Source organism: Jatropha curcas, chromosome 1 (genome assembly GCF_041381405.1).
Source record: "Jatropha curcas cultivar XTBG-Jc1 chromosome 1, XTBG_Jcur_1.0, whole genome shotgun sequence".
In the NCBI taxonomy this organism is placed as follows: Eukaryota; Viridiplantae; Streptophyta; class Magnoliopsida; order Malpighiales; family Euphorbiaceae; genus Jatropha; species Jatropha curcas.
In genome coordinates this window covers 30,356,238-30,376,117 of record NC_143151.1, presented here as the reverse complement: position 1 = coordinate 30,376,117, position 19,880 = coordinate 30,356,238, and the positions used below count along the sequence as shown (strand labels likewise).

Here is a 19,880-nt window from a genome sequence, read left to right as displayed (position 1 = left end):
TTAACATTTTAGTGTATATAATTACATGAATTTGAATTTATTCTACTAAATTTTTATATTTCATCTTCAATAAATTATTATTTTTATATATTGTCACTGTTAACTAGATATTTTAAATCGGTCCCTGATCATATTATTGGAGCTGGATCGGATTAATGTTGTTGGAACTAAACCCGGCCCCATGAATTGATAATTGATGTAAACGTCGTCCTCTCTAATGTCTATAAATGAATGCAATCCCTTCTTTTTGTCTTTTAGTTTGCTAATTTCCACTGAATTCCCCATTCTAGTGCTATGCTAACACCACGGGAAAATTATCATCAAGGCTTTAACTTACCACCGGATTGTTTTTTTCCCAGAGAAAAGAGAATATAAATTTAAATATTGGACTCCACTGAATAATTTGTTAACTAAATCTCTGTTTGTTTTTAAAAAATAATTTACTTTTAAAATATATATTTTTTAAATGATTTATTTTCTACTGTTTGGTTGGAATATTGAAAATTAGTTAAAAAAATATTTAAATCTTTAATTGACTGTAAAGTATTTATAATAATAGAAATTTCGTAGTTCAAAAATTTTATTGTTAAATATGAGAAAAAAAATAAAAAAAAGTAAATTATAAAAATTGCCGGTGATTAGTGGTGGTTGCTAACGTTGAACGGTGGTGAGTTGTTGTGAACCGTGCCTGGTGGTAGTGGACACCGGTGATTAATAAATTAAAAAAAAGCATTTATAAAGTTATAATAAGTTTGTCATATCCGAAAATTGTTTTCCTTTCTTGAAAACGAGAAGTTAATTTTTTAAAAAATATTAGTTTTTTTTTTATCAGAAAATATTTTTCGAAAAAAAAAATAAACAGAAGAAAGGTGATATAAATTAAACAGAGATATTGTAAAAAAAGAGAGGGAGATACTTCATAATTAGTTAATTATGTGGAGGCTTAGGGTTGCAGAGGGAGGCAATGACCCTTACATTTACAGCACAAACAACTTTCTTGGAAGGCAAATATGGGAGTTTGATTCTGATGCTGGCAGTCCTGAAGAGCGAGAAGAGGTCGAAAAGTCTCGACAAAATTACTGGAACAATCGTTTTCAGATCAAACCAAGCTCTGATCTTCTTTGGCAGTTTCAGGTATACATGAAACCTCCATTTTTAACTTTGTTTTCGAAACTATGGATGAAGTAAATTAATATAATATGTTTCTGTATATTGTTTTTCATTTAATTAGGAAGTAGAAGCTCATCTTTAAGATAACACATATGCCTTCATGTTATATTTATTTATTATTTACGGAGTTTGAGGAGTTTCTTTTTCTGAAAAACATTCTTTTCCTTTATTATACGTAATATTATAAATTTCCTATATTATAAAAATAAAATAAATTGAGTTATTATTAAAATAAATTTTTTTTATGCACATGCAATAAGACAGAAATTATAGAATTTGTTACAAAAATTTATGGAACAATAAATTAAATACGGGGTTTAGTTAAACTATTATATGGATTAAAATAGATTAAGTTAAAATAAATGAAATAAATAAATAATATATAATTGTAAAGATGAGATAGGGACCTAATTCTTAAACCATAAATCAAACTTTGATTATTTTAATGATTTACCCAAAACACAAAGAAAATAAAAAAAATTATAACAAATAACTTATACCTTGAACTTTACAAGTATATTGCTTAAAGTTGAATTGAATATAATTAATTATGATAAATTTATTTTCTTGTTCCTCGCTTTTTGACTCGCTAATCCAAAAAAAAAAAAAAAAAAAAAAATTTCTTAATTCTATCTCTTCTTATATATTTAATTATATTGAAAAGTTCCAAATATCAGAAATTTTATTCTTTTTAATTTGAAATATTTGTATGCTATTGGCATAATACAAATTTATAAATTGTATTTTTATCTAATTTGAACTATGCAAAAGAGAGTAAAAAGTATGAGCCATCGATAAACAATAATAGCCCCAAACTAAAATTAGAGTTAAAAGACTAAATAATATAATTAATATAGTTAAACCTAAAGTTTTACTTTTTTTTTTTTTTAAAAAAAAGAAAAACCGTAACTTTTGCTTAATTGTCGTGTCATGTAATGTGAAATTTCTGAATTTTATATTGTATTGTTTGGTTGAAAAATAAAATTAATCAATTTGAAGGATATGTTTGAAATAAAATTAAATGCGTAAGAACCATCAAATTGAGAAAATGTTTTCTCTAAGATGAAATTTTGGTATTAAATTTTTGGTTAAAATTTTCTCTAAGAAAATATTTTCTTCCCTCTGTTGCAATAAACACAGTTCCTAAGGGAGAAAAAGTTCAAACAAACAATTCCTAAAGTGAAGCCGCAAGAAGTCGAGAAAATTACATACGAAAATGCAACCGCCGCTTTACGACGGAGCGTCCACTTGTTTTCAGCCTTGCAGGCGAGCGATGGCCATTGGCCTGCAGAAAATTCAGGCCCATTGTTCTATTTTCCTCCATTGGTACTCATCGTTGCTAATATTTTCAAGTCTCTTATCTTTGTAATTACGGAAGTTTAAATCAAGCTCTAATTCAGATTTTATTGTACTTTCAACTTGAATCTTTTTTAATTGCATTCCACTCAAATGCAGGTTTTTTCTTTATACGTTACAGGCCATCTTAATACTGTCTTCTCTGCAGAGCATCGCAAAGAGATCCTACGCTACATATACTGTCATCAGGTATATGATTCTGCTCGAAATTAATTAAATTTGTAAAGGAACTCAGACTTCGATAATTTTGACGGCTACCTTTTCTTTTGTTCTTATGTTTAATGGAAATTATTGTGTATATCTTTATAGAATGAAGATGGTGGGTGGGGATTACACATAGAAGGTCACAGCTCCATGTTTTGTACCGTTCTTAACTATATATGTATGCGCATACTTGGCAATGGACGTGATGGTGGAAAAGATAATGCTTGTGAAAGAGGAAGAAAATGGATTCTTGATCATGGTGGTGCAACTGCCATAAGCTCTTGGGGAAAGACCTGGCTATCCGTAAGCATATATTTATAACGTATTCATATCAATTTAAAATGCCCAAGAGCATAATTGTTTCGGGTATTGGGTAAAATATTTTAATTCAAGTTGCATTAATTTCATATGATGGTCAATAACTTCGATTTGTTGCAATTTTGTAATTATAGAACTATAAATTTATTGCAATTAGGTTACTATCACATGGATACAAGAAGTGCTTTGAAAATTTTAAATTTTATGAGACATTTAATTTATGGCTAGTTTACCCATAAGGGGAGAGATTAAGGTGTCTTCAATTTAGGACTTGTTCGCTGTATGCTAATTTGCAAATGCTGCATCTTATTTTTAGTGAGCTCACTGGAAGTAGTGAGATTAGCCTAATGCAATCAAATTGTAACAAATTGAAGTTATTTGCCATGGAGAAAATTTATAAAAAATCAGTTACAGTTAATATATATACACAAGCATTTTGTCTGTAAGGTTCTAATCTATTGTTCCAAAATGGTCGCCATTTCTTGTAACATAGATACTTGGAATGTATGAGTGGGATGGAAGCAACCCTATGCCCCCAGAGTTTTGGGCGTGTCCAATAATTGTTCCTCTGCATCCAGGTTTTGCAAATTATCTTTCCCATACACTTATCCAAATATCTTGGTCTTTCTAACAATGCTTTAGCTGCAGACTTTATACTCTTGTGTGCTTGTATCTCTCAAATATTATTCATTATATTTCTTAACTGCAGCAAAAATGATGTGCTACTGTCGGCTAACTTATGTGCCTATGTCGTACTTGTATGGGAAGAGGTTTGTTGGTCCAATCACATCTCTCATTTTACAAATAAGGGAAGAAATCTATAATGAACCTTACAACAAAATCAATTGGAAGAATGTACGTCATGTATGTGCAAAGGTATAAATCTGCATTCATTTCATCTACAAGAATTGATTCTTAAGACTTGATAGCATTTCATGCTCAAAGACGCTTGATCCATTATACAAAATCAGTATGATTTTATAAAACCTTTTGTTACTGCAGGAGGATAACTACTATCCCCATCCAATGATACAAAAATTGCTGTGGGATGCTCTTTATATATTTAGTGAGCCTCTTTTCACCCTTTGGCCCTTCAACAAATTGAGAGAGAAGGCTCTCAAAATAACGATGGATCACATTCATTATGAAGACGAAAACAGTAGATACATTACCATTGGATGTGTGGAAAAGGTACACGGTCATGGCAAGAAGAAAACCATGCATGGATAATGTTTGTGCACTATGTATATATTCCTTCTCATTTGACTTATGTGTTGTTTGAAATGAAACAGCCATTAAACATGCTTGCCTGTTGGGTTGAAGATCCCGATGGGGATGCTTTTAAGAAGCATCTTGCTAGGATTTTGGATTATATATGGGTTGGAGAAGATGGCATAAAGATGCAGGTTGGTACGCATTCCTGTATGTGAAATATATCAGTACCAATGAGTTCGTTGTTATTTTCATTTGAAATTAAGTTCAATACTTGATTTTTGAAGTACCTGATTTTCAATTGCTAATAGAAGCATACTAGATGTAAAAACCACTGAGGTTTTTCTTCAGAGTTTTGGCAGTCAAGTATGGGATACAAGCCTTGCCCTCCAAGCTTTGATGGCTAGCAATCTCTGTGATGAAATAGGACCTACACTTAAGGAAGGACACAACTTTATAAAGAACTCTCAGGTACCTATGTTTTTTCCCTAGAACTACTTATTCCTTGCGGCATCAGGAGTATAACAACATATAATGCCTGTGTTTCATTTTAATTTTATTTTTGCTTCAGTGCTTATCCCTTTACATATCTGACAGGTAACGGAGAATCCTTCTGGTGACTTCAAGAGAATGTTTCGTCATACCTCCAAAGGAGCTTGGACATTCTCTGATAAGGATCACGGATGGCAAGTTTCTGATACCACAGCAGAAGGTTTGAAGGTAATTATGTAGTTTTTCCTGAACTTTAAATATGTTTTTAAGAAGCTTGAGAATCAAATATCAAGGGTAATTTCTAAACCATAATTAAATTATCTTGTGATCGCTAGTGTTGCCTGCTTTTCTCGATGATGCCTTCTGAAATTGTTGGTGAGAAAATGGATGCCATAAAGCTGTATGATTCTGTCAATGTATTACTCTCTCTTCAGGTAAGGATTCAATGCAGTAAAAATAATGCCATTGTCCCTGTTTCTCATCCCTTTTCCCCTAAAAGAATGGTATATCTGCTTGTTACCCTTTACTATATTCACTTGATACTTCTTTGTGAATGTTTTTCATAAATTAACATTCTGCATAATTTTATAAATTGTTATAGAGTGAAACTGGTGGTTTCTCAGCTTGGGAGCCAGCAGGAGAAAGGTTATGGTTGGAGGTAAGTAATTCAGGATACTGAACTGACCTTAAAAACTCTAAATTTGCTTTCAATTTGCTAGAAATATAAAACCTAGCTAATATTCCTTATCTAACTGAATTTTAAATTGAGTGAATCTTTAATATGTTTTAGACATTTGACATAAATATCAAGTGCACAAATATAAGGTGTCCCTAGATATTTTTATGTGATGGAATTTTTGCATAATTTTTTTACTCATTTTTGGACTTTTATACTAGTTTGATTTTATTTTTTTCTTAGTTATGTTATTTGACATAGATATTTGGAGTTAAAATTGTAGAAGCAAGGTTAGCAAGTCTGGCCCATTAGTTAAGAAATTTACCCAGGTAGTAATGATTTGTACTTTGTGTCCAATATTTAGCTTGTGCCGTTTGTTATCTTATGATAGATTATTTGACATGTGCCATTGTTTTCAACTAGTGGCTCAATCCTGTGGAGTTCATTGAGGATCTGGTGATTGAGCACGAGTAAGGTTCTTGCTCCTTTATCCATTTATGATAAACTAAAACTATATTTGGTATTGTTGTAATGTACTACTCTGTTACAATATACCAAATCTAAACTTAGTAGTCTTAATATCTTTCCTCTAGTTACCTCGATACTGCAAGGTCCCAACTCCCAAAGACTAATAAAAAGTGGTCACCCAGGTACGTGGAGTGCACTTCATCGTCAATCCAAGCATTAGTCCTATTTAGTACATTATACCCTGAGCAGAGGAACAGAGAGATAAATAATTCCATCGTGAATGCTGTACGGTTCATTGAAGAAATACAAAAGCCTGATGGTTCATGGTATGGTCATTACTTATTTACTCCGTGGCCTAGAATTCAGAGAGAAATCAATTATATAACAAGAGTTCCACAGGTATGGAAATTGGGGAATTTGCTTCATGTATGGTACGTGGTTTGCACTTAAAGGTTTAGCTGCTGCAGGCAGGACATATGAAAATTGTCCCGCCATTCAAAAAGGTGTTGATTTTCTACTCAAATCGCAAAGAGATGACGGTGGATGGTCTGAGAGTTATCTCTCATGTCCAAAGAAGGTGCTTGCTTTCCTTTGGCTTTACATAATTGTTGACCTGTTGATTCATTATTATGTTGCGAACCTCGAACTATCATTCAACAATTTCAATGTAGGTGTACGTTCCTTATGAGGGTGATCGATCAAATTTGGTTCAGACTGCATGGGCTATGATGGGTTTGATTCATGGAGGGCAGGTCAATTTACATTATAATCATTTATAATATATTAGTACTAATCAAAATACATTATTTTTATATTGAAGTTAATTCTAAATTTCTTTTGAGAAGGTCAAGAGAGACCCTATGCCTCTTCATCGTGCTGCAAAACTGTTAATTAATTCTCAGACAGAACTTGGAGATTTCCCTCAACAGGTAAAAATATTCCATGATCTTACAATTCTTTTGTTTGGCTTTATAAATTCTATCATTTTTCATTAAAAGTGGTCTACTTATATAATTTCTGGGTTGCTAAACTGCTAATCTACCTATCTAATAATGACAGGGACAGAGTGGGGTATTCATGAGGAATTGCATGCAACACTATGCACTATATAGGAATACTTTTCCCATCTGGGCTTTGGCTGAATACAGACTGCATGTTTTGTTGCCTTCTGAAAAAACCTGAATCAAGGGAATTTATATGAAATAAGGTTTTAGTAATTTTGTGAAGAAAAAGTTATGTATTTAGTAGAGATGAAGTGCAGATACAAAAGTGGTGAATCAATAGATTCATCAATTCCTCCCAATAGTGGGGCAAGCAATAAAGTTCATGATAATGTATATAAATATAAGAAAAATCTTTTTTTTTTTTTTTTCTTTCTGTTTGGCGGCTGAGAAATGGTGAGAAAATTAAAGGACTAACTGAGGGAGAGAATGAAATGATATGCGTTTTGTGTATATGTACATAATTTCCTGGCTTTATAATATATTTTCATGTGGAAATTCAAAACTTAATTTCTTACATGGTAATATTTTATACTTTCGATCCTTCTATAATTAATGCTTGTGTAGTTTGTATCAATTGTAATAAAAGTCACTCAATCTATTATATATCTATAATTTATAATATAAACTATATACTCTCCCTTACAACGTCTAAGCCATTTGCCCTTTGAAAAGAAGAGGAAATCAAATATTGCAGGAAAGAAAATAATAAGGGATTGTCAATTTCTTTTTTATAGTAAATTTTCACGTTTGTGTTTGAATATAATGAAGAAAACAAAATAAATTTATTTTTCTTTGTTTAGAAAGAGAAAAAATTAGAGGGAAATAAATATTGTCATTGAAAATTGATACTTGTATTCTCACTTAGACTATGAGGTATTTAAGAAAGGTTTAAAGTTTAAAGTTTGTGAATTGATTTGGGATATTTAGATAATTTAATAAGAATAAGTGAGATTTTCCCTTTTCTTCAAATTAGATAGATTCAAAACATATAGTCCTAGTGAAAAGTAAGTGAAATATTACTTCTTCCAAAAAAATATACTCATCCCAGCAAAAGGTTAAGGGTTTTGCATGAAAATTAAGAAAACAATTAATTTTTTTTTAAAATTATAACAAAATCAAAGATAATTTGATCAAATTACTTTTATTTCAAAACTAATGATAATTTGTAAACATAATTATTGTACTTAATATAATAAATGTAACATTGAAAAAATATAATTTATTATTTCTTAAATATTAAAATGATTTATAACTCAATTATAAATTTAGACTCCGTTTGTTTCCGGAAAATAATTTACCGTTGAAAAATACTCTCCCGTCTTATTTTGTTTGCATGGTTTGACAAAATACACATATTAAGAATTTAATCAATGAAAGTTATTTTGCGCTTTTTACCATTAACTCATTAAGAGATTAATAAAATCTTTCATTTAATGAACCGAAACGATCCAAAAATTTAATTTTGTAGAATTTTTTTTAAAAACTAAATTTTAAATTCAACCAATTAGATTATACAACAAATATTTTATTATTACTAAACCGGACCCATAAATCAATTTGAGTGTTTCGAAAGCCAGGTAAAAATCCGTAAACCAAGCAAAAATCGGATCAATCACTGAATTGGACTAAACCGATTCGAATCGAACCAAAATGGCCTAGAAAGCTCTAGAACCACTTTCTTTCTTCTTCTTCCCTCTCCAGCGAGCGCAGGCGCGACCTCCTCCCTCCTTCCCGTTTTCGGCCACCGCTCGACTAGAGCGAGGCGGCAATTGACTCCCTTGGAGCAGCTGGTCCCTTTTTCCGGCTTCTCTCCTTCTCTCCTTTGGTTTCCAGTTCTGGCAAGCACGGCGGATAGGCGAGCTGCGGTCTCTCCTTGCCGGCGACGCAGCAGCACCTCCAATCTGTGCTATTCAGCCGCCGATCGCCTCTGTTCAGTCGCGTCTCTTCCTCGCTCGCGATTCCGACGAGCTGTAGTTTCCTCTCCTTATCGGCAGCGAAGATGGCAGCGGCACTTGTCTCCTGTCCAGCCCGCTCCGGTCGAACAGAAGGCTGATCTCGCACAACTAATGCCACAAATGGACTCCTAACAGAAAACCGAGCCAGATAGTGCGATGAGCGCTCGATTCCGAGCAGTCAATGGTTTCCGTCCACCGTAGGCGGCGGCGGAGGTATAGCGACCGGACGGCGAGTCCCCGGCGAGGCAACAAGAGACAGAATCTTCCTCTCCTCGCGCTGATCGCGGAATCATCATTCGACTTTCCATCGGTACGCATGAAGACCCGGTTCTTAATTTTTGTATAAATATGTAGATAGAACATTTTTAGTCTTTAATCGAATATGATTCTCCTTAGGGATCCTTGTCAGATAAATACACTAAATTTTAAAAATTTAGACTACAAGTCATTTATAATAGACGTTACAAATCAAAACTTGAAAGATATATTGGAATTAGTAAGTTAGTTAATTAGTATAATCATTAGCTTAAAACTAGTTGGTTGTGCATGAGAAAAGTAAGATGAGTTTTTTTTTTTTGAGTCAGTTAACGGAGGTTAGATGCATAATTCTGACAAACTAAGTTTGGAAAGCCTAACCGCTTCCCATATTGATATAAGAATCGAATCTAAAGTAAATAGTAGTGAAAAATAGTTATTATTAAAAATGAGTTTTAATAACTTAACAATTTAATTACCATAAAGTTATTAATTTGGTTAGTTTATGATTTAACAAATAATTTTATATGAGTATTGTTGGAACAGGTTGAAAGTTGCTATATTTGCAAATTTGTGATTGAGATAGTTGGGTGTTAATACTAATATTTAAGGAGGATGGGTACTTGATTTGATTGATTGCCCGACGGATGGACTATGTGATTTGAGTAAATGATTGAACGAATGAATAATGATTTGGCAGATAGGATTGGTTGTTTTGAATTGCCCGAAGGATGGGCTTTGAGAATTTATTATTGAATTTTGGGTTAGTCAAATTTTAAGAGAGATTATGTCGGAATTTCGATAGAATTTAGGTTAGTCACAATTAATAATTAAGTTAATAGATTTATTTAGATTAATTTTTTAACTTGATATATAATAAATAACGTTCTTTAATTATTTTATTATTATTTATTTATTTATTTAATTACTTGTTTATTGTCCAAGGATCAATTATTATAATATATTGTTAATTACTACTCCTTTATTTAATTGTAATTAAATATAAATGTCTAGTTGTGCAATTGCATCATGATATTTAGTTGTTTGCCATGCTTGCATTTAATTGCAATGTTTGATTAATTGTGTTGTGATAATGTTATGCTTTGTTTGTGTGGAGTTGGGATGAAGTAGTTACCATGGATTTGTGAGGACGGTCCTGGAAATGATGAAAATATGAAATTTGACCGTCGGCTAGGTATGGGGAGATCGGCGCCGTCGTATGGACCTGACGATATGATACGAATGATATGGAAAACCACTGGGTGGCCTCATGTTGGTATGGAAAAGAAAAGAGAGAATGAAAAAACAATGAGAGAGCTGGTCAATTGAGGATAAGACCGGTCGGCCATGTATGAGGGATCAGCTCCCTGGTATACATGTCATGAGAGGATGTGCCATGTGGAAGGACGGCTCATCGGGGTTTCGGTGACACCATAGACCGATCTCCACGTGATGTGATTATGCGAAGGTGCAAATATTTGTGAGTGCTGTTGTGATGCTATTTGTGTGACTGTCTGCGTGATTATATGACTAGTCGGATGACTAGATTTAATTATTTACACATTTGTGTGAATGCGTATAAGGTGCAATAATTATTATTCTTTATAAAACTCACATGTTTTGTTTAACTCTAGGAAGTAGCTTCTTCTAAACCTAAGTTAAAACTTTGTTTCCTTCATCGCAGAGCTAGAAAAGAAAATATTTAATTTCAGTAATTAGCGTAATTGTGAGTTTACAAAATCTAATTGTTCTGATTGATATTGAACTCCCCAGTTATAGGATTGTAACTGATAAATCTATGTGGGTATTTATGTCACGATCCATTTCCATGGACCGGACCGGCACTAGGACCTGGGTGGGCTTAAGGCCCCCGAAGCCCGTAGTAAGCCTATATTATGCAAATCTCATTTACTATTCATAACTGTGGATACAGGCCCAATAATTTGTTTCAATTATGTATCACTAGTACAGTTCATTTACAACCCACTAGAATACAATTGCGGAACTCTACCTGTACATTTACATTATCATTTATTTATCGTTTACAGTCTTCTATACTTATGTCTCAACTCCATAGGATTTTTCTTTCTTCTATTACCTGGAAAAAAATAGGTAGGCAGGAGTGAGCGCCAAACTCAATGAATAGGGTTAGATAACCCTCTCACCCCACACAATCATACAGATGCTAAAATATTTTTATTTGTTTATCGATTAAATTTATGATCATGCAGTGTCACACAAATGGCAATACAACAGCAACCACAATTATTATCACCTTCATATAATCACATCACGTGGAAATTAGTCAGTGGTACCACCTAAAACCCCAACGAGCCGTCCTCACACATGGCTTGCCCTCTCATACATGTACACCAGGGAGCCGATCCCCCATACGGCCAACTGGTCTAATCCTCACTGACCAGTCCTCTCATTGTTTTTCCATTCTCTCTTTTCTTTTCCATACCAATAGGAGGCAACCCGGTGGTCTCCATCCAATCTAGATCATCAAGTGCTCACAACAGGAGGCCACCCTGCGGGCTACAATCAAATCTAGATTATCAGGTGCGCAACAACAAGAAGCCATCCTGTGGTTTTCCATATAATCCATATCATCAGGTGCACACGGGGCGCCGATCTCCCATTTTCCCGGCCGACGGTCAAATATCATATCATATTCAGGATCCATATCACATACCGTCCTCACAAACCCATGGTGGTCCACTTCATCCCAATTCCACACAAACAAGGCACAGCAATATCACATCACAGGTAATCAAGCATTATTTAATATCAACAAATAGTGCATCACAATATAGCAATAATGCATGATAACATTTAGCCGTGAATGCATGAATGCAGGCGGATGAGGCGAATTATCTAACACTACTCACAGTTCTTTATTGTCCTTTAAAGGACTGTCTTTATAGCCACATGCTTCCAGCTGTTGTCCTCGCATTTTGGTATTCTATAAATCTTTAAAATAAACAAGAAAATTCTAAATAAGAATTTTAATTCAAAAACTTATATTTCACATTCATTTATTTATTTCGGTTACCGGTCATTTAATTCACTTGTTATATATGCATATATATCTGGGTCTTCTCATTCTAAATTTTTCTACGTAATCTACTCTCGATATTAATTTCAATTTTTATTTTTCTATCGAACTCTATTTTACTTTCTACCGAAATTTATTTTATTTTTCTACTGAAATTTCCGCAGCATCTCCCCTAAAAATTGGACTATCCACCTGTTAAGATATCAACAGTTCATCAAATATTTCAAACCACACAGCCTATCCATCGGGCAATCAATCAAGTCAATTTCTCCCATCCTCCATATTTTCCATATCAACATAAATTTATAAATGTTTCTTTAATTCCATATATCATCATTCCTAACAATTTAGTTATTACACGAATTTAATTTTAATTATTCAAGTAATTTTTATTAATCAATGGATCAACACTAAATTAAATTAATTTAGTAGATCTAACCAAATTAAATTCATTTAACTAATCAAAATTGCTAAATCAAATTAATTAATCAAGATTACTAAAATCGATTTAATTCACTAAAATTACTAAAATCAAATTAATCAACTAAACTATTAAAATTAAACTAACTAACATGACTAAATTTAATTAACTACCACGAATAAAATTAAATTAATTAACGAAAATGCATTTAAATTAATTTATACCCCAAATATAATTTTTTTGTCGAATTTCTGCTAGATCGAAAATTTCCACGCGTGCCGGATCGGAGAGCAGTGGTTGTTGGTGGTCGGAGGCGCGCTGGAGCGGCGGCTAGGCGGTGGCGATGGCGCGACGCTTGCTCGACCGAAGGCAGAGGGAGGTTAGGTCTGCTCGTGCCGCGCGATCTGACCCAGGAAGCTGGCGGAGGCTCTACGACGTGGAGCGGCTGGACGTGGCATTGGAGCTGCGTGCGGTGGCGCTCGGGGGTCGATCGCCTCTGCTGGAGCGGCTGGAACACAACGCCGACGCAGATCCAAGGAAGAAGAAAGGAAAAGGAAAGAAAGAAGAAGAAGAAGAAGAAGAAGAAGAAGGAGGGAGGGAAGGTGGAGGAGGAGCGGCGCTGCTCTTTGCATGCCCGAAGAAGAAGAGAGAAAAAAAATAAAAAGAAAAGGAGTGATTCTAGAGGTTTCAAGACCATTCCGGTTCGATTCGAACTGGTTTGGTCCAACTCAATGATTTAGCTCGATTCTTATTTGATTCGTAGGTTTTTCACTTGGTTTTCAGATTATCCGTGTGGTTTTCGAGAAATCGCTTTGATTCCCGAGTTTGGTTTGATTTAATTTAATTATTTAGTTAGGTTAGAAAACATTCCCTTCATTTACTCAATAATAATAAAAAAATAGTAATAGTAATAATATTTGATTTCAGTTTATATACCAATTACATACATAATCATTTATTTAAAATCAATTAATAATTTGTATCCTATTTTACTTCATCAACATTTTAAGCATTGTCCAATCGAAAATCCCGAATAATCCGTTTTGGGCTTGGGCCCAATTCAAATTTGGACTCAAAGTTAGAATTGCTCGATCGTAACAACCCATACTATCAAAAATTCAGATTTTTGATTTAATAAAAATTTCAAAGTTTTGAAAATAAAAATTCGGGGTATTTCAATTTAGTTATTCAATTATGTGAAAGTTTGAACCAGTTAGCCCATTTGATAAATATTGTGTAATGTAATTGGGCTTCAATTATGAAATATTTAAAATATTGGATTTGGGTCAGATATAATATAATTATAAGATTTGTTATATAAAATAATTTGCGCTTACAGTTCCTATGTTGCAATTAGATGTGATTGAATTGAGTGTTACTACAGGCCTTGGGGCCTTACGCTTACCTGAGTCTAGTACCGGCCCAGCCCTTAGAAACGGGTCGTAACATGAACCATCATAAAGATTATTATGGAAAAAATAATTATTTACATATCTAAATTTAGAAATCTTGCAAACATAAAAAGGAATAACAAGCAAATAAAATAAGACGGAGGCAGTATTTTTCAAAGAAAATGTTTTCCTTGAAAAATATTTTTTAAATGATTTATTTTCCATTTGTTTAATTGCAGTATTAAAAATTAGTTAAAAATATTAAAATTTTTAACTCATAAGATCATAAAAATATTAATAATAATAGAATTTTCGTATTTAATAATTTTATTGTTAAATATTAGAAGAATACAAAAATAGTAATGGTGACCGATGGTAGTGACCAACGGTAGTCGGTGGTGGTGGCTGGCGGTGAACGATGACTGCTGATAGTGGCTATTGATGATTAATAAATTAAAAAAATATAAATTTATTATGTTATAATAAGTTTATCAATGTTCGAAAGAAAAATATTTTACACTTTTGAAGGTGAGAAGTCATTTTGCTTAAAAATGACTTAATTCTCCTTTGATGAAGAAAATATTTCATGTTTATTTATCTCTTGAACACTCTAAATAATTGAAAATAGAAAAAAAAAATATTTTTCTATAAAATATTTTACAGAAATAAATGGAACTTTAGATTAAAAATCTGACTAGATTACCATTTTACTACAGTGTTCATTCATGTTAGTTTGAACAGGGTTAACTTATCTACTATATATATGTTTAGTTTCTATAAAAAAAAATTTTAAAAAATAATTCACAATAAAAAAGAATTATTGGATGCTTAAATATTAAATTATGTGGTAAAAATAATTTTAGGTTTATGGTTTGATTGATTATTTTTTAATTGTGGTAAAAAGGGGTGGTGTGATAATTTGAAGCTTGTAATTGTAAGAGTTTTTCTGTTCGGTGGAAGTCATAAAAAAAGAATCATTAATTATAAAATGGTTAAGCGTTGGATTATATTACGAAACATAACAGTACACGTGTCTAACAAATAAATTAACTTGACCAACGACTGTAATAAGTACGCAACCGAATTAACTTCAATAATTGAGGCATTCCTTAATGAATTGATTCTAATTTTTTATTTGGCTAAAAATGCACAAGGATCCCTAAACTATACCTCAATTAACATTTTCATCCTTTTTATGTTCAAAAAAGGATCTAACCAACGAAAATCAGGGATTCTAGTAATTTTTCAAAAGTAAAAGAATGAAAGTGTAAATTAAGATATAATTTAGGAGCCTATATATATTTTACCTTTTTATTTTTTAAAAATTTTGAATTAGGTTATATTAAAGAAATTTATTTCTTTTAGTGGAAACTAGATCTAATTATAAATTAAATAAGTCAATAAAAATCAATTAAATAAAATCAAACTGAATTGGTTTAATTTGATTTTTAATCGCGTTGGTTGATTTTACTATTTGAAAAAAATTATTTTATTTAATTTTCATCATTTTAAATTAATTTTGATTAAATTGACCGTTTAATCATCTTTATTTTCAATTATACACATTTATTTTAATACTTAATTCGTTTCAGAATTATAGTTCCAATTTTCTTTTTGGGTGTTCCAAAATAATAGTTCTATTTATATTTTTGGAGATTTTTTTTTAAATTTCCTAATAAACTCTTATATAATAATTCATATAAATGATTTATATTAGTTGCATTTACTAAACAGTGGAAAACAGTCTTAAATTAATTAATTTAAATGTTGATATAACTAATTATTTTTCTTATTTTGAAAGTTTGAAAAAGTTAATAATATACTACCTTTAGGGTCTTTAAAGGTATATATGGAAAAAAATGAGAAATAAAAATTATAGTTTAACTAGTTTAATAAACTATCCTTGAGCTGTGTGAAAAATATACGAGATTATAATTTTAAAACGAAGGAAGTATTATATATACGGTCGTATGTATGAAATAAAAAATAATAGAAAAATATAAACACAATGGATGATCATGTATTACTATTGACAGTGATTTTTCGCAAGTATACGAAATCGTAGCAAGTAATATAAAGTAAGTAGAGTATCGTCTCCTCAGAGATTGTATATCAAATATCAAAATTGTGTTAATCTATTATTATTTAAACGACAATAAGAGAGATTTATTGTAAGAAAAGTAAATTTTAAAAAGAAAACAGAAATAAATCAAGCAACAATATTCAAATGAAAAGAAATAAAGGATTTTAAAACTACTAGGGATTTTGATTTCACTTAACTCTATCCAATTTATTTTATTAATTTGTTAATCAATTTTAATTGTTCAAGTAGAGGAAACAACCTTAAAATCACTAAAAAGCTCTCCCAATTTATTAGTAGCTATTCTAACCCGGTCTAATTACATATCTTCCAGTAGCGCAATCAAACATGAATTAAATCATTAAGTTTTGTGGTTTGTTTTATGAATTCATAACCTAAGGTCATTAACTTATGAAAACCCCCCATGAGTCAAACCACATAGCTTCCAGATCAAGTTATTATTCTTATGTAATTTATTACCCTGTTCATATCAAAAACACTTCTCCCGATAGTGATTAATGAAATAAATTAATCCATGGGAGAAACTCTACCTGGAAGCATTAAGTGCAATAATAAATTATACTTTGAACAAAGAAAAACAAATCTAATATTATAAATTGGAAAAGAATTCAATCTATATCAAATCCCTAGTATGAGGATTTAGTTCGACATAGTAATTAAATAAAACTCCACAATACTTGAATAAAACTTCACAATCAATATGAATAATGAAAAGTAAAACAAGATTAAGAGTTTAGAAATAAAAACTAAACAACAGATACGTGGATGGCTTCATTGAATCTTGGCACGAATCTTGAATGCTTGAAGTCTTTGAGAGAGAGAGAGAACTATGTAGAAAATAATAAAACAAGAAATGGAGTATACAATGAATGGTTCCGTTGACTATGGCTAGTCTCTCTATTTATATAGACTTTCTGGAATATCTTCGTGTTCGTTTAGGAAAGCGAATCTTTATTGAATAAGAAATCTTTTACAGATAGGAAATTGTTTAGGCTTTGTATTTCTTCCTAATTAGGACTCTCCCAGTGCCTAGATAGGAAATAAGCTGGTTTCCTATAAAAATCCTGCAAAATTCATCAAGATTTAAGGAAACTTTACAAAAAACATAAATAAAAACTAATTAAAGTAATTAAAAAATACTAAAAATCCTAATAAAACTATATTAAAAATACTATAAAAATAGGAACTACCAACTATCAACTATATTATTAAATTTATCATTATTTGGTGGAACTCACATCTATTTTGATAAAACAGTTCGACTTATTAATGGATATTAATTATTATTAAATTTATCATTGTTTGGTGGAACTCACATCTATTTTGATAAAACTGTTGGACTTATTAATGGATATTAATTATTGAGTCAAATCGTTGAAACATTATAATTTAAAATTGAATGTAATTGAAGGATGAGAGTTGGATTTAACTACCTGTCAAAATTTGAAATAAATCCCTAAATTTTGTGAAATTTTACTGTAAATTTACACTTTCATATGTAAATAATAACTATGTCCTTCGTTAGGACGAAATAACTTTACGGATTTTGATTATGACTTCGTACTTTCACATTTTATTTTGATAAGAAATATAATTATTACTGAGATATAGGAATAGTATATAATTATATAGATCTCTTACAAAGTTTAGAAGGCTACAAGATTAATCGCTGAGATTATAATATCAAATGTATACATTAGATCTTTAAATATTATAATAGTGGTGTAGTTTATTTTATATTTTGAAAGCCATAGAGGTGATTAAGATTTTAACTTCACACATATAATTTATATTTTTCTAGGAGAATTTATTTTACAACAGTTTGATTTTGTCAAGCTAATTGCACGTATGTTTATTGTTCTTCTATCTATCAATCATAAATCAAGGTACCAAATTATAATATTCTTTTATGAAACATTTTGATTCAATAAATTTTTTCTAAATAGATTTTATCTTATTTTTTAAAATGACTTGAATAGTTCTTCTACTTTTATTGGATATTAGATAATTACTGTTTTTTATAAATTTATTTATAAATAAAAAATATCTTCAGTAATTTATTAATTATTAAATTAATATTAATGTTCTCTAAATTTTTTAGTATTATAGAAAATTTATAATATTAAATATTATATAGAAAATAAATAAATTCTAGCATGTACAACAAGGACAAACAATATAATTTTTTATTTATGAAATTTTTATTATAATTAAATGGTATATTCTATATACTAAGATATATATTGGATTCCTAATGCAATTCTTATTTAAAAATAGTCATTATAATTAAATTTAAAATATTTATTTTCTGAGATGGGATTTTTAAAAGGATTCTTATTTAAAAATTTTCATTATATGTTATGAGAATATATTACATTTTTAGTATAATTCTCAATTTACAAATTAAAAATAACGAGTAAACACAACGAGGAATAATATATAATATATATTCTTAAATATTAATATATATTATTAATTAAGAAATGTATTTTCAATGTACATGTCAATTTCTTAGGATATTATTTTAATATTTTAAGTATCCAAAAATACTATATAATTTGTACTAATAAAAATAAAAATATCTATATAGATAAGATTTGTCCACACTAATTAGAAAATATTTTTTAAAAAATTATTATATCAAATTTAACTTATCTATTCAGCACAATTTAAAAAGTCAATTTACCTATCCACCTGGCTTCCAAGTGCTGATTTTATAGTGCTGAAGTGTCAATTACCTAGCCATGTGGGATCTAGCTTCCAACTACTGATTTTGTTGGGTCATGTAAGATAATTTAATATAAACCAACGAACATTTTGGTTGGGCGTCAAAGGAATTGAATTTCACAAATTTAATTCGGGAAAGTGCCATTTTGCTAAAAAGATAAAAAAATTTTATATGAGAGCATTTGTTTTTCAAATGATATTAAACCTCCTAATTATATGAAAAAAAAATAATAATTTAATAAGTTTTCATATTTTTTAATTAACTAATAATGCCTACTTTTTTTCAGAACTATACACATTTTAAAAAAATTGTACATTTCGTGTAGGAGTTGAAAATAATTTTTTGTTTTAATTTAAATGAAAGCATCTCTGACGATTCAGAAAGAAAAATAATAAAATAATAATAATTTTTGAAAAAATCCTCCATTATTTTGATTTAATATATAGATGGTATCATACAACAGAGCAGGTGTAAGTAAGTCTATCCATGTGGGATCTAGCTTCCAATTACTGATTTTGTAGGGTCATGTAAGACAATTTAGTAAACCAACGACATTTTGGTTGGGCGTCAAAGGATTTGAATTTCACAAATTCAATTCCGCAAAGTATATTTTGCTAAAAACATAAAAAAACTTTTACTGATAATAATGCTTGCTTTTTTGTCAGAACTATACACATTTTAAGAAAATTGTAACTGATAATCTTATCTACATTTCGAGTAGGAATTGTAACTGTTAAGTCTATATAGATGGCCCATTACTGATGTAAAAAATTTATGTATAAATTAATCTCAAATAATTCCACGATAACCCAGATCATGTAAACCACTAGATTCAACAATATAGATTGAATAAAAAAAAAAGGTTGCGTACCTGACATCGTTGTTGGTCGATCTTGATGTGTAGAATTAGGTTTGCAGCCTTCCAGAGAATTGAAGAATCGATTAGCGGAAGCAATACGAAAGGAACGTAAAATTGAATCGTATTCAACTCCTCTGGGGACCACTACCTTTATATACCTGTAGCGTTAGTATAATTTCTATTTCGGTCCTTTAACAAAATAAAAATTATAT

General features: G+C 30.6%; 1 protein-coding gene across 1 annotated transcript; it reads left to right on the top strand.

The window, feature by feature from the left end:
- The first annotated feature begins 908 nt into the window (after window positions 1-908).
- Window positions 909-7,407, top strand: LOC105634777 (lupeol synthase). Its single transcript, XM_089718623.1, has 18 exons — window positions 909-1,134; window positions 2,311-2,496; window positions 2,626-2,715; window positions 2,836-3,033; window positions 3,542-3,626; window positions 3,758-3,924; window positions 4,051-4,239; window positions 4,341-4,454; window positions 4,612-4,731; window positions 4,858-4,980; window positions 5,088-5,186; window positions 5,354-5,410; window positions 5,852-5,898; window positions 6,079-6,222; window positions 6,296-6,473; window positions 6,568-6,648; window positions 6,742-6,825; window positions 6,956-7,407. Exons 1-18 carry the CDS (start codon window positions 934-936, stop codon window positions 7,076-7,078), a joined length of 2,286 nt encoding a protein of 761 aa, XP_089574749.1. The 5' UTR covers window positions 909-933; the 3' UTR covers window positions 7,079-7,407.
- Window positions 7,408-19,880: the final 12,473 nt, after the last annotated feature.

Excerpts from the sequence above, each read along its gene's own strand:
- LOC105634777 (XM_089718623.1), top strand. The coding sequence starts at position 934 with ATGTGGAGGCTTAGGGTTGCAGAGGGAGGCAATGACCCTTACATTTAC. Across the intron at positions 2,716-2,835 it reads GCTACATATACTGTCATCAG|AATGAAGATGGTGGGTGGGG; the intron begins GTATATGATTCT and ends ATATCTTTATAG. Across the intron at positions 4,732-4,857 it reads ACTTTATAAAGAACTCTCAG|GTAACGGAGAATCCTTCTGG; the intron begins GTACCTATGTTT and ends CATATCTGACAG.